The 16,007-nt window shown below is 39.9% G+C and overlaps 1 protein-coding gene across 1 annotated transcript in view; it reads left to right on the top strand.

The window, feature by feature from the left end:
* NOX4 (NADPH oxidase 4) overlaps positions 1 to 1,604 on the top strand; it is a gene marked incomplete at its 3' end in the record, with an annotated part of 49,749 nt that extends 48,145 nt beyond the window's left edge. Inside the window, exon 11 of the mRNA XM_009706923.1 lies at positions 1,544 to 1,604. Coding sequence (XP_009705225.1) covers positions 1,544 to 1,604 — 61 coding nt within the window. The remainder of the gene's footprint in view (positions 1 to 1,543) is intronic.
* Positions 1,605 to 16,007: the final 14,403 nt, after the last annotated feature.

The following is a 16,007-nucleotide window of genomic DNA, read 5'->3' as shown; positions in this document are numbered from 1 at the left end:
ATATTGCGGCTAGCCACAGCAAATACTGGCCTCGTTGTGTGAGGTTTGCCTGCATCCCTCCCTTGATGCCATTTATTTTAAGACTGAGACTTTTTGAAATAATTCTAAGTTTCTGTACCAAATTTTTATAGGAAAACTTGAAAGATGACAAGGAATTAAATCAGAGTCTGTCTAGTAATCAGTATTCTTAACAAGAATGCTCTTCTCCTTCAGGAAAATGGAGAGACTAACTGGGACATTGTATTCCGTGTTCTAGGTTTGCCAAGATATAGAGAATACGAACCTTTTATCTGTGTCTGCTGCTGAATTAGGAACTGATAGGAACTGATCCTTAGCCCTGGGACCAGTGGTTTCCCCCTCCACAACAAATTATCTTGGGAACGCTAATGGCAATGGTCCAGAACAGAGCTAAGAAGTGTCCTCACAAGTGTGGTGGATGATTGAGTATTTGGTGCTTGGATTCATTACCTGGGCCTCTTTTATTTATAATATAGATGTGTTGCTTGAATTTAAGACCACTCCTCAGAAATCATATTTGTCTGTAACAGTAGAAAAAAAAAGACAGGAGTGTCATCCATTGGGTGTTGGATTCATGATGGAACTTGGATCAATTATTAACAGGTTCCAAGAAAGGCATCAAAACTCGGTAGTAATATCTTCTATCAAAAAGAAACCAATGGTTGTGGTGTATAGAAGGAAAGTGAAGAATCTTTTCTTGAGGAATAGTTGCTTGTCCTGTTTATGTGTGAAATCATTTGGTGTACCTACAAAAGCTGGCCAGACAGTGCATTTGAAATCTCCCTGTAGCTAACAAGGAACGAAACTGAGGGGGCTCCTTAAACCTTTGACATGGCTTGACTGGAGGTTTTTAGATACCCTGATGTGGGTAAGATTGTAAATAATACCATTCCTTTGTTGATAGTCACAAGTAAGTAGCCCCGAGGTGAGGGCATAGGTGCAGACTGAGAGAATCGTGACTGCAAAGTGATTTTTATGATGTGCCATGCAATCTGGTGTTTTTCCTTTGCGAAATATAAGCTCTTGTGAAGTGCAGCAAAATCTCGGTTTTGATTTAGAAGAAAGCATCAGTTGCTGATGCTGATCAGCTTGAAAACATGTGCCCTGACGTTCAACAACCAGAAGTCTCTTAAATGCCTTGATTTCGGAGTGATAGGGCAGTTCCCAATTTTGAATTATAAGTGTCAATAGTAGAGGGAGTGTTTCTGTACTGTTGTATCCTCAGTTGGTATTGTTACTGAATAATGCTTAGTGAAGCGGCTGTTCCAAATCACATCCCCAGACAAACCCACCCCAAACTCCTCTGTGACCAGAAGAAAGGGTTAAGACTGAGTGAAGACTAGCCATGCTTGGCTTCCTGAACTGTACTGTTGCTAGACTTGCTTTTTAAAGGGTATAGCTGCTGGTATGACTGCTCAGGAATGACCTATTTATACCAGGTTCTGTCTTAACAGCTTTACTTTGAATGCATTTTGTTATTTTCTTGTTACTCAGAAGTGGTCCTTAATATATTTAATATTTTTAGTGCCCTACAGATACCAAAGCAACGTTTGGGGTCCACCTTAAAGTAGTAGGAGACTGGACAGGTATGTAGAAAAACAATTCCTTTTCAGAGATAAATACCTTTACTTGAACTGTTATCCCTTTCTGGCTTCAGCATGATTGTAAACCATGATTGTGGTGTATTCCCACTAGAGATTATTCATGCTTGTTTTCCCAAAGTTGTTTTTGTTACATTCTTGATGCAACTCCTGCTTTATTCAGATGTTCATTTCTTCACATAACATGTTTTTCCAACCACTAAGAGATCTTCTGATTACAATGTCATAATTTTCAGTGTTCCTCTATTTCTGCCTCTTTTTCTTATTTTTCGGTAGCCTGCTGCCCCTGTGCAGTGCAGTGCCTCTGTGCGTAGTAGTGTCTGCAGAAATGTTGAAATGTGCAGCTCCCAGATAAGCGGATTTTGATGCCAGAAGTTTGGATGGCTGCCAAGTTAATTAACGCCTATGGTACACTGAGATTACAGGTTGCTTTCATGTTCTTCCATGCTCTTCCATTACTCTTTGAATGTCCTCCAGACCAGGGGTGTAAGCCAGGAGTCCCTGCAGAGGAGAATGGTAATTTGCTGCTCCCTGTGACAGTTGTATACTCAAGTGATAGTTGTCATTATTCCTTGGCGACTGACTTTCTTCTTGCTTAGCATAGCATTTCCTTGTAAGGAAGACAAATACACAACACCATCTTGTTCATTTCTTATGAAGAAATGTTTTCCATGTTAATTTGTATCAGTTTGTGTGTTATGTGGAACTGAGTCAAATGAGCTTGTCGCTCTAAAAGGGATTAGACTAATTCAGGGAGAATAAGTCCATGAATAGCTGTTGAACTTGTTGGTCCGGCTACATACTTGGCTGTGGAAGTCGCTGAAACTTTAATAGGCAAAGGTTGGGAGGGCAATGCCATATGCACGTATGCTCCATAATCAGCTTGATTTTCGGTTCTTGCTTGAAGTATAGGATGTTGGCCAGACAGAGGCAGATTATGGGCCTGATTAGCCTCTGGTCTGCCCCAGTATGATGACTCTTTTTTGTTAAGCATGATTCCTACCTGAGAAAGAACAGTAGGCTATTGGGACAGGTGGGGTGGAGAAGTACTAGCTAAATGAGTTTTCCAAAAGAAGCGGCATCTTTGAAGTTTTCTGATTGCCTCTGTGGCGTGAATTGCTCTCTATTAGCATTTAAATGTTATTCTCCCAACACAGTATCTATATTCTCCATTGAGAGGCAGGTCTGCCTGGGTAGGACTGTATAAGATTCAGGACATTGTCACATTACAGACACCATTTGTTGTAGCAGTTTTGCTAAACAGGGATATCTCTCCTGGGGTCAAATGTGCTGTTGAGAAGCAGGCAGTTTGCCCAACCCTTTATGCCACATCTGTACCATAGAGCCCTGTTCTCACTTGGTCCCTTAAGCCCTGTGACAATTAATGGTCTCTAATCCGCTGACTGTTTGAGGAAGGATTATTACATTTGCCACGTTCCTTATAATCTTTCTTAAGCATTCTCTAATGGCTGCTTCTGCAGACAGGATATTGGGCTGGAGGAGTTTTTATGTGACATATTGTCATTTGAGCTCTTCTCACAACCTACTCTCTCAGCCTTTATCCTATTTATTCAAATTCTCTTTTGTATCACATTTTCACGTTCCTGACAGTTTATGCCTGACACCAAAGAGAGTTAACAATTTATTTCAGAGAACTCAATTACAAGCCTAAATTAAAAGGATGCAAGAAGAGTGCAGATATGCTGTGAAACGCAGAGGAGAACCGGTTAGTTTGAGACATTTCTTCTCTTGCTGGCTTCAGCTTCTGCTGCCTGCACGTGGCAGGTGTGGTGAAGAAACAATTTCCTGCCATTAGCCGTAATGACTTGAGGGGGGATACACACTGCTGGCAAACCAATTCTGCAAGTTATGTTTTGGGTCAAGTCTCTGACACTGGGTCTTATGTTTTGAAAATTTAATAGAATACCTCATGGCCTTAGTGACTTTGTTTTGTAGGTTGGGAAAGCAGCAACATGTCAAGAGAAAAGATAAGAGGTAATAGAATTGTCAACTCCTGATGAGAAGTTGCTGTTAATGGAAAGTCATTTATTGCCCATATCCCAGTGTGTATCGTTTTAGATATGCAATAGAAGAAGCCGCCAGAAGCAGCTTCTGAAAAAGGCAGTTATTCTAGAAATAATTCTTTGCATAGATGCAGATATTTAGTAGATTTTCAGGCAGCACTGTTACTTGCTTTTTAAAGCAATGATTTGAATAATGAAAAATGTAGGAAAAAGTGGGGAAGCAGGGAAGAAGCCTTAGAAACGATAGCTCTGAGACCTTCGCAAACCAAACGATAATTCAGACTCCTAAGTGATGTATTTCTTGCTCCATTGAAATCAGATGGTGCTATTTGACCTTAGAAGAGCTGAGAACCTGCCCTTCTCGGAAGCAGATTTGGATAAAGGCGCAACATCCTCTCCTATTATGTGGGCAATGGCATCCTTTGATAAATTTCCAATACAAATCTGAGCTCTTTCATTTCTCATCTGTGTTATGGTGGTATTAGTAACTGTGTTGTGCTTAGCTTTCATGTTCATCACAGAAAGACACACAGGCACTGATATTACTGTAATGTGCCTTCAGATGCCTGTGTAGCAGATACTTTCATCTGAAATACTTCCCATGGCTTCCTTTGTAGACCTCTGACCTGTTTATGTGTCTAGTTTAGGATGAGACCAGCCAGGCCCCATGCATGCCTTTTTCTCTTCATTCATTGTAAAGAGAATCTAGATATATACATCACTACCTCAGAGGGAGATAGTTTAATTAATTGACAGTTAGTTGTGATTTTTCCCATGTAAAGGTTCCTCACATGAGTTTTCCATCTTTTGCCATGTGCACTGGGTATTGTGAATAGTGGAACAGCTATTATAGATCTCCGTAAAGAATGGGTTTGTGATAATGTAATTACTATCCTTGTGCTGACATGTGGCTACTTAAGTCAGCACCTATTGTATTAACAAAACATTTTGTGGCCTTGTGGCGGCTCATACTATTAATGCAATTATTTCATCATATTACAGAGGTGAAACCTGTGGCTGTAGGTCACAGCTTAGTTAGCCTGTCAGGACTTAGACACCCAAGGTACGATGGCTTTACAGTGGCTGATCTGTGGTTAATTGCAAATGTGAAGCCCTGCAGGTTGGGTTAGCCCTGTGACTCAGAGCTAAGTCAGCGTGTCTTCCTCTGCGGCTGCCTTGCAGTTATGGCAGCTGAGCTGGTGGATGGCAACTTTAACCCCTACAATAACATTGAAGCCCCTGCAATGGCTTGTGCATGGATCAGAGCTGTGAGATCCATGAATTAGCTAAAAAGCTGATCTTGTTACTAGCCTCCCCTCTAAACACCTGTCTTATTCTGCTTCTCTCATATCTCTGTGGTCACCTATTTCTCTTTCAGCTTTGAAGAAAATTGTTAGATTAGTATTTACAAAAGGGCTTTTTGAAAGTTTTTTTGTCCCGTTTACTGTCTAGTTTGTCTTCAGCTTTGTCTTCTATCAATCAGCCTTATGCTTCCTCTGTCCTTACTGCTGTCTCAAGTACTACTGCTTGTTTGGTTTTAAAGCTGACGTTTCATCTGGCACCTCTGGAGGGAATAAGAGTGGCCCCGGGCCATGCCTCGTGTCCAACCACTTAACAGTAGTGAAAAAAAAAACATGGCAGTGTATCAAGACAACCTGTCTCATTCACTAGATAAACTTCAGAATGTGAGACAGAAAGTGCTATTGATGATACCAAAATAACAGACTGCTGAAGCTGTGCAGCATGTTTTTTTGGAAAACAAATACACAGCACTCAGAGGTGTTAAGGTGAACTGCATGCCTTAAGGCAATAAAACATTGCTGTTATGTTGCAGTGTGTTGCTGGTACAAATTGATGTGGGGCCATGTTTAAAACACTGCTGCTGTTTTGCAGTCTACGGTATTTTTCATCTTGTAGTGACATCATCCTGCTGTATAATTGTGTATGATCCTAGAGACGTTCACAGGGCCTGTCCACCATTCTGAGCAGCATGGTATTTATTGTGGGGATGCCATAAGAGCACTTTAATACCACCCATTGAATCTGATTAGGTTACTAAATGTCATGGCAGCAGGAGGTGGTGATGTGCGTGGGAACTCTCCAGCTAGAGCCAGAACAGACAGATCATGGGATACCGATCTCCATCACCCTAGTAAACTCTAGGTCTTGTCAGAAAATACATATCTTTGCATAATTCTTCCTGCTAGAGATGAGGATATACACAGTCAGTAGATCATTTAGGTACTGACTACCTTACTTTGAATCTGATGTGGTATGATGTGAATTTCTGTCAGATACTGTCATAGTCCTTTTTCTGGAAGGTCCAGACTTGGAGCAGGAAGTTTCAGGGAAAGAAAAAAATTCTCAGTTAAAAACAACAATTTTCCAGAACTTGGCAAATGTATGAAAGCATGGATCTTGTTTAACTCCCTATGGACTAAAACCTGAGACAACACGAAGTACATACCCTGGATTTCTTATTTTTAAACAGACAAAAATTTTAAGGCAGGTGTTTGGGATTTTGGAGGCTGACTAAAGATTTTTTGCATGCTTACCAGAAGAAAATAAACATGCCTTTTGAGTAGCTCTGAAGGAAGAATGATCTAAACTTGCTGGACTGGGAGAGTTTGTCAAATTGTTCAGGAGTATCTATGTGACTTTGTTAAGCCCTTGCAGCTCCTGGTTTAGAGAATGCTTGAAGCATCCCAAGGCTTGCTGTGCATTGCTGCACTTAGCTAGAATTTATCAGCAAGCGTAGGAGCTACCAAAGAAGTAATATTTTATTTTCAGTAACCCCAGGGACAGTTTTAGAGATATTGAGGTAATGGATCATTCAGTCAGTATCTGCTGTATTCTTAGCAGATCTTGATTCAGACTGGAGGAAATGTGTGAAGCAGAAGATGACAACTAGGAATAATAAGACTACAAAGTCTGCCTTCAGGCTGTGACAAGGTTGTCCCAGGATCACTGTAACTGCTACTGAGTTTCTTTAAAAGTATCTAGTCACTGATGATGAACAGTTGGTCAACTCTTTTGCTATTACCTCAAGCTTTGTTTGATTTAGGCCTTTTTCATTCCATAATAACATGTATTTTGTTGTGTTCAGTTGTTCCATGAGATTCCTGGCAGGGTATAAAGACATTAATGACGTGGTAGTGTCGGTCATTCCAGCAAAATCAACCTGTGGTTTTGGAAGCAGAAGACAGAGATGGGATAGATGTTATTTTCCCCCATTACATTTCATGACTACCAGTTCTTACATTGTGGGTGAATCCTACTTGCACTTGTGAGGAAGATACCAGAATTTAGTGCTAAAAGGTTTAATTGTGTTTCTTTTTATATAATTTGATGTTAGTAATAAAAGTAATACTGTTACACTACTCAGAGGTTAAAATACCTTAACCATATAATTAGCCAAAATGTGCTATAAAGAGTACGAGTTTTATTCTTCATTACCATGAGTGTTCATTAATGATTTTATTTATGGCTGCAAACAAGCTCAATAAAAGACAGGATTAAGAGAATGGAGAAAAAGAAGAACAGATTTAGTTTACTGGCCCAATGCTGAAAGCCACTTTCCTCTGATTAAAGAATTAATGCTGAAGGTGAACACATCTGAATTTTTGGCTTCAGACCTGGATTGTTTTACATTAGCTGAACTCCAGCTGACTTAGTACCAAAAACAGTGTAACTTGAGTCAACTCCGATTTGAACAGTTAATGAGTTTTACCTCTACAGGGAAAAAAATTTTTTAGATGAGAAAGTTGCCTTGAGGGAACTGTTCTCCTACTCTGAAGTCCTTTCTTCATGCATCCTGTTATTTGTAAACTTCCAGCTTCTTGCATATCCCAGGCTCTTGTTTAATCATGTAATGATTATAAAGAATGACATGGCTGAATGATGTAAATTATTTTTATCCGTCAATATAGTATGCACAGGATGTGTGGATATTGCTGTAGTTAAGAACTAATCCAAGAATACAAGGTTGAAGGATTCCTTGCCGTGCCTCAGATATTTTAAGTACCCTTATGAACTACAGGAATGAAACCTGTGGAGCACATTAACATGTAGCAGCTGATAGGATCTGATGAATATAGTGGAAAAAAAGGCAAAAAGCTACTCTCTGCTTTGAAAATAGAGTCAGAAGACAAAAAAGCTGTAGGACACGTATTTGAGTGGACTGCCAGGCAAATTTCTGGTTTTGTAATCACTATTTATGTGCTATATTTGCCTGTATAAGAAGACAAAGTTGCTGTTCTGGAGTTGCCTGTGTTTCATGATTTTTCTGTTAATCTTTGTGTAGGGATGCTTAGGGAAGTCCCATTCTTGTGGCAGTTTCTTTGCAGAGACACACAGCTGCTTCAGGCAATGAATATACAGTCTGACTGGACTTTCTGGTTCCTTTGTGTGAGCACTTTTGACAAGCTCAGGTGTGTAATGGATTCTAGAGAAATGGGAGAGTTCACATCAAAATGCCAGCTTTTCATGTATGACTGCACTTCCTTGAGGGCAATAGTGGACTCCCCTAGATGCCATTCAAGTTTTGCTGAAGAATCCCTACAAACATCTTCTTGCTTTGTTCCCAGTTCATTGAAACTTCTCCCTCAGGAACAGAAGGAAAAAGCAGACACACTTCAGACTTGAAATTAGGAGTTACCACAGTTTAACTAACAATTGCGAATTAAAATATCTTAAAAGTAGATTTGAAAGGTTTCTTTTTGGGATCCTTTTTCTAACAGATTGTAAAAATGCTGTAGTTAGGAAAAATGTATTTCAAATTTGGAACATTAAAAAAAATAGGAAAAACTTCTGTAGGAACTGTTGATATTTAGAAACTTTATGATCAGCAGGGACAGTTATCTTTATGCACTCTCAACTCCCACACGATGCTTTAGAATTTCTTAGAATAATTTCTGTATAGAAGGTAACATAAACTAAAACCAAAATTTGGGGTTGAAATAGTCTGCAGATTTTTCAGCTTCAACCTTTGGATGTCCATGGGCTCTTTCTGTGCTGTTTGTGAAAATGAAGCTCAATTTTGTGATGATGTCATAATTTAGTGTTTTTTCCTGTTATTCCACCCCCCCCCCCCCCCTTCTCCTTCATTTCAGGACAAGAACCACCACTGGAAAATGTGTGTGTGTTTTAGTTGTTGCCTCTTTGTGCACAAATACTTATAGAAAATGAGTATGGCACCTTTGAGCCTTCTATTTGGTTGATCTGTTGTACTAAGTTCAAGTTTTGAGACCTTGCATTTGTCTGGCTCTTTGCTTTCTGCAACCTTTGCACTTCTGACATTCCTTTTGAATACAGAAGTGGGCTTGCTTTTCAGTACAGGTCTCATCATTGATTTGGGCTGTGGTATGATTTAAAGTATAGCTCTTTTCTGCCATAAAGGCCACCAGCAGTGGTGGTTGCTGGGCGATTCAGAAGGCTATCTATCATGCTACCTTGTATTGCTCCTTATTCCTTGTTCTTTCCTACCTGTCTGCTTATTTCTACAGGTGCCTTATCTAAGGTGGGATCAGAAGGGAGAGTGGCCATCACTTGCTCGGAGTTTGTTCTGTGCTCAGCAGTTAACCCTGTGGGAATTAATTAAAACTCCCACAACATTGCAAATGTCATCCTGATCGAATAACACGGTCAAATGACGTTTTCACTCTATTTACACAGCAAATATTGTATAGGTCCTTGTTGGCATGATTTTAGTGTTGAAGTTTTAGTTAGGATATCCCATCTGCTCTGTTGCATTATTTTTTTTCATTCATATATTTACCCCACTTTTTGTCAGCTGCATGTCCTCACCCCAAGCTTCAGACTTCTTGAAACAGCAACTGTCTGTTTCAAAATCTCTTTCTATTCCAAGATGCATTAAAATCAGTGCTGACCTTGTTCATGTGAAGCAAATCCTACATCCCAATTTTTAGCATCAATTCCCTGCAGCCCCTTGCAACCCGACTTTGCATTCATGTGCCACACACACCTTCCTGTTGCTCCATCCAGTCCTTTGACTTTGTATACACATTGTTTCTCCCATTCATCAAGCACTAGCAGGAGAATTTGGGTTTCACCATAAGGAATTATAGCCAGTCTGTGATCCAAGAATTTTCGAGGGGCATCTTGCAGCCACAGCTGTTCTGTGCCCCAGTCCTCCCCAGGAGATCTGTGCCATTAAATCATAAATATTATTAATAAAAATCTGCCACCAACCAACTATACAGTTGTCAAGTGCAAAAATAGGATTCCTGTGAAAAAAAATGGGTATGTGACAGCTGCAAAAGTGTTACTTCTTCTTTTCAAGAAACCAAACTAAACTTCAGAACTTTCACTGAAAGGACCATGTTGTGACAATGGGCCAACAGCAGGTTTCCACAACTTGTCAAAATAGATATTTTAGTATCTGCTATAAACAGAACAGAAAAGTTTAGTTTAAAATGTTTATGGCTATGCATTTTATATGAACTTAAACCACATATGAAACTACATGCTAATCACAGCTCTGTACAGGACTGTGAACCTCGTGGTCTGATGCCTCAAAAAAGTGGGTACCCCAGTGCAGAACACAGGTGTGGGGGGCAATTTCCTAATGGGAATGGAGTCAGACTGCCAGTGCAATCCATTTTTTTAAATGTAAAGGCATGCTTTTTGAGTGTCAGTCCATTAAATTAATTTGTAATTGAAATCCATTTTTTTTCTTTCTTCACGCTTTGAAATTTCAAAAGGCGGTGAGGTAGAAATGCCTTAAATACTCTATAGAGATGCTGCAAGGTAAATTAGTCGCTAGTGCGTCAGAATTTTGAGTGAAATTTGAAATGGCGGTTGCTACGTGCTGAACGTGGCATTTCTTAATGAGACAAATGACTCAGTTATCTCAGTATTAACTAAAGCGCCGTGAAGAGAAACAAGGAGGGAATTCATGGGCTGGAAATCACTTTCCAAAACGTGAATGGGACTGCAGCCTTGCCCATCGTGGAGCGCGGAGCTGAGTGTGCCGTGATAGCAATAAACGGTGCTTTGGTATGAAGTGCAGCAGCTGGTGGGCAGGGTGCAGCGTGTATTTTGTTTCACTGACATTTCTACAGTTCAGGCATGTTCTTGTTCTTCTTCCTTTTCTTCATTTAAAGCTCTTTTTGCTCAGAATGGGGATAAAGTGACAGAGCCTGTTTCAGAAAGGATATCATGATACTTCTTACTCATATAGTTTGTGACATTTGTAGCAGATTAGACCAAAGTACACTGTAACAAAATAATATTCTATGAGAGGCAAATTTTATAGGGAGAAGTGGTATCTTTTATTAGATCAGTTGAAACAGCTGGAAAAAACAGGTTGTCTTTCAGGCATGCAGTGCCTTCAACACGTTTGACAAAGAGGCAGCAAAGTCAAAGCAAAGAGCAAGGAATAAGGTAACATTCCTTGTTACTTTTTAAAGCAATTTTTTACTTGAGAAATATAAAAGACAAAATTGCCTAGTAAATGAATACAAGGTGCCCCCTCTTTTTCTTAAAAAACTTGATTTAGCTTTTCCATGAGAAATATTATTTGTTTCTCAAAAATCCATACGGTCAGAAATACTGTCTGAAAGCCAAAAATATCACTTATTAATGCTCTCGTCACTGCCTCTTAGGATTTGTATGTCTCCAGCTTGCTTTATCTTCTCTTGGCTGGGTTCCCCGTTTAGGCTATATTTGCTGTAGTATGCCATGGTCTCACTCTCTCCTGGAGAGAGAAAGCACTTGCATCACGGCAGATACGGTCTGGCTGGCAACTCTAACTGGGAAAAGAAATGGGCACGTGAGAAAGCTCCACTGTGACTTGCATGAAGCGCTGCATTTTATTTATATATATGTGCCCACACACATCCCTAAACTTTCAGCATTTGGGTGTGTTTTTTACATTTTAATAATTTTTTTCTCTTAAAATCTTAATATCCTATCTGAACAACATTTTGATTGAAAATGTTTGGCCATCTATAGAAAGTGAAATTTGGACAATGCTTTACGCTAGCGTCACTGTGTTTTTAGTAATTTGAAGGGACCTTCTGTATGTAGAAGCTGATAAACAGTGGATGACTGCTTAGCTTTGTGACTTACCTGGAACCAGAAAATGTTATGTGGTAATAAATACCATGATCATGAGTAAGAGAGAATGCTTCTCTACTGGGGAGAGAACCTGGAAAGTCTGTGGATCCAAACAGGCACATTTATGTTTTTATGTGTGTTGGACAAGGCGGGGGGGTGACACACGACGACTCAGGGTGGCATTTACCGAGGGCTGTTGATACTTTTCAGTGTTGAAGGGGGATTTGGGGGAAAGGAGGAGTTTCAGAGATTATTGGCTATTTTGAGTTTTGATAAAATGGCTGCTGTGATGATTTTGCTGTGCTGTCGATGATAACTAGCACACCTACAGCCTCCGAGAAGCCTCCTTGTGTTATGTGAAATGAAAATAAATCAGTGGGCAGTTTGTGCTCTTCATTGCAATAAGCAGTTTTAAGGACTGTCTCTTCCCATAAATTTAACATATTCCCTTATTCATTAAGCACACTGTAAGTGCCATTTCCTCAAGGAAAATGCCACAGACACCCACGCACATTTTCAAAGACGAGGCTGTGATGCTTTGCTGTGCTTTGCCAAGCGGCTGGTGCCAGCCTGCCAGCACAGGGCTTTCCCTCAAGGATTTTGCTTACGCTGTGTTAGCTGAGTTCAGTTGTGACCAGTTTGAAAAAGGCAAAATTTATAATTAAAGGAAGATGTTTTTATAATTTCTGTTATTTGATGTTTGCATTTATTTAATGGGTTCAGAGGATTATGCTAATCGTGCCCCATTATTAACAAGCATGGCAAGTGATATTTTCTCAGTGCAGTTTCCAAATAAAGCAGCATTTCATTAATCCAAAAATTTGTTTAGCACTAATATTTCCTTAAAAGTCTCCCATACTTCTCAAAACGTGTAACACCACATTCCATTTCCACATAAAGAGGTTTTTACAATTTCTGTGCCATTTTGTACTGCTGAATTTGTGATAGGGCATTGATGCACTGCTATATGCCAGGTCATGACTGGTAACCAAAAGGATCAAAAGACAGATACCTAATGACAGCTTATAGTTATAAGAATTGGCAAAATCGCTTTTTCAGAAAAGTACGTGCCAAACCATTTCCTTACAGTGATATGAGGAACTGTGTGATCTAAATCATGTTAAACCACTGTTTCTTTGTTCTAGAAAATAGTTATTAATGTACTTTGCATAGTAACATTTTCAGGCTTTTCTCTCCCATTCAAGGCTGGGAATACTTCTTCTGTTGACTCGAGTAGTAGTAGACTTTCTGTCTTGTAAAAACATGTCTATTTAGTATTTCATTACATTCATAACATCATGGTAGTTGAAAGATGGAGACAACAATCCAGTAGAAAGTCCCGCAACATATTTTAAGAAGAGTCTACACAAGAGCTAGTGCTCAGTCAGCAACTATATGTATTTTTAAGAAATTATTAATTAAAAATAAAAAAAGACTACTCAGATGAGGTTATATAGACTAGTATATATTCAGGGAGTGAGCTGGCTTAAGTTCTCAAGAATGACTTGTCTAATTCAGATGTAAGAAGAAATAACAGAATTGCTCACATCAAGATGAAATTAAACCAAACTTTTGATACATTTCCTGATACACTTGTGTGCATTACGTTTTATCACCTCTCTGAAAAAAAAAAGAGAAAAACAATATCTAATGGCTCATTTCATTTGCCAGTCATTCAAATGATTTCCTGCTAAAGTTTTGATATTGCCCTTTGAGAGATGTTACAAGAAATGGAGCTTCAGATGTGATTAGATCTTTGGAAAAAACATCAGTTTCTTCCCAGTGGATCATCCCCAGCTGACTAGCAAAATGTATATAGAAAATAGGATCCAGCTGGGCCCTGATCACTTTATCCTGTGTTATGCTTCAGTGCAACTGGTGCTAGGAGTGCTTTTAGAGAAGAACTCGTATGTATTCTCTGAAAGGCACAGGCAGCTGAAAACACTGGAGAACTGATTTTTATATAAAAATGGAGTGCCTTAATACCCTATTTCCGCTTTTGTTTCTGATTTGGAGCCTTGTTACTGTTATTTCTTGCATTTTAGTTTAGCTAAGTGCTTGGCTGGACAGGCATTTCCCCCACAGGGTGTGTATCAGCGCTGTTTTGTCCAAGCACTGTCTCTAAGTATTCAGCATATTTCAGCTTTCAGTCTGGCCCTCAGCACAGACCCTGAGAACAACTTAGCGCCTTCAATGTAGGTATTCACACAACTTAGCTGGGAGGAAGTAAAAGTGGTGCTTAATGACCTTAATAACATCAGCCAAGCCTCCATGGTTAGCAACATCATTCACAGCTGCAGTTGGAGCGAAGAGGGCTGGGCAATCTCACTGCTACCTTATGTTACAAGGCAGGGAGTGAGGGTGTATTAACAAGGAAACTCCTGTTCTCTTTTGCAAACTTTTTTCTTTAGCATTTTCCCTTCCCCTCCCATCCCTGCCCCAACTGAGAGAAACCAGCATCTGACCTGCCCAGCATGCATGAAGCCTATGGCAGGGCATGTTTACCAGCTGTGGGGACAGCTGCCTCCTAGCCTGCTGTGTCCCTCTCCTCAACCAGACGTGGGTTTGCAGTTTTATCCAAAGGTGCCAATCAATGGAAACATCACAAAATTTTGATATTAATTTTTTTTTTTCCATAAGCAGACCTGCTGATTGTATCAGTTAGTGAAATTTAGGGCGACTTTTAAGAAAGGAGTTGGCACAAAGAACTGGGACATACTTAGCAGTGATGTGTCTATAGGGGCATCCTTTGCTAGGCCAAAATGTGCTAGCCATTCCCTCCTGTTCTGCTGTAATGGAGTGAGGGTTCTTTGTACAAGACTGGCCTGTTGTGTGTTTTGGGGATGCAAAGCATTTTGTGCATCACCCACCTCAACCACAGTAGCTGAAGATGAAATATAATCATATTGCCTCTTCTATTGCACAGGGAGGTTCATTAGATCTTGAATCCAAGTCTCATGGCATGTAATTGTTCCTTCCAAAATCTTCTGTCCTACCTACTTTTACCGGGGAGGGAGTAAAGCAGATCGAGCCAGGCTCTTCTCAGTGTTGCCCAGTGACAGATCAAAAGGTGATGGGCGCAAATTGAAATACGGGAAATGCTTTTCAAATCTAAGAAAAAACTTTTCCACTGTGAGGGTGGTCAGGCACAGGCACAGGTTGCTCAGACAGGTTGTGGAGTCTCCATCCTTGGAGGTATTCCAAAACCAACTTTTTTTTGGTGGATGCTCCATCCTTGGAGATATTCAAAACCCAACTGAACATGACCGTGAGCAACCTGCTCTCACTGACCCTGCTCAGAGCAGGGGGTTTGGAGTAGATGATCTCCAGAGATCCCTTCTACCCTCAACTATTCTGTGATTCTCTTAAGTTATTATACAGTAATTTATTTGCATGTTTGAGTGTAATAAAGAAGCTATGTCTGTATTAGTAAGAGAGTGAAATGATCCCATGTTTTCAGGCTAAACTGAGACTAAATATGAATAGACAAAAGCCCAAGAATGAGTTCCCAGAGACTGGTGGTGATTTTGTTATGATACAAAATTTTAACCTTGGATGGGATCAATTCCATTATTTTGTGACTTCCATTTAAATATGCTTAATGTTCTTGTAGCTTAGTCAAATGTATAAATATATATTACACTTGCATACCTATTAATAGACCTGGCTAAAAATACCAGTGCCTGTGTCCATGTGGGTACGTACTAATGTTTGCTGTATTTGGTGACAAACTAATACACATGGCTGGAGATGATGTGACTGTGACAGCCCAAGAATAACGTTGTGGCGTCATGATAATTATTTCCATGAAGACATCAGCTCAGTGCTCAGGAGCAATAAAGAGAACAATTATTAGAAGAGTAGAGAATAAAGCAGAGGAGATCACTGTGCAACTGGGTATTTCTGTGGTGCTCTCAGGACTTGAATCCTGTCTGCAGGTCTGGCCCTCATCTCTTAGTCAGGGTATTGGACAGGGTTCAGGAAGGAATGACAAAGATGGTCAAAAGCATGGAAAGGCGTCCAGACACTGAACAACTGAATATGCAGGGACTCTTTAACCTGCGAAAGAGATAATTTAGAGTAATGTAACAGTGGTCTACAAAATCATGCATAACACTGGAAGAGTGAATGGGTATGGCATCACTAGTCGTGGTTTCTGCCAGTATCAGAACTTCTGACCATCAAATACAGTCAATAAGGCACTATTTCAGAGCAAATATAAGATGACGGATCTCCATGTAGCAGATAAGAGACACATGGAACTCCTTGTCAGAGGATGTGGGAT

The sequence above is a fragment of the Cariama cristata genome, unplaced genomic scaffold (assembly GCF_000690535.1).
Source record: "Cariama cristata isolate BGI_N322 unplaced genomic scaffold, ASM69053v1 scaffold4919, whole genome shotgun sequence".
Taxonomy (NCBI): Eukaryota; Metazoa; Chordata; class Aves; order Cariamiformes; family Cariamidae; genus Cariama; species Cariama cristata.
This window is presented reverse-complemented; position numbering and strand designations above follow the sequence as displayed.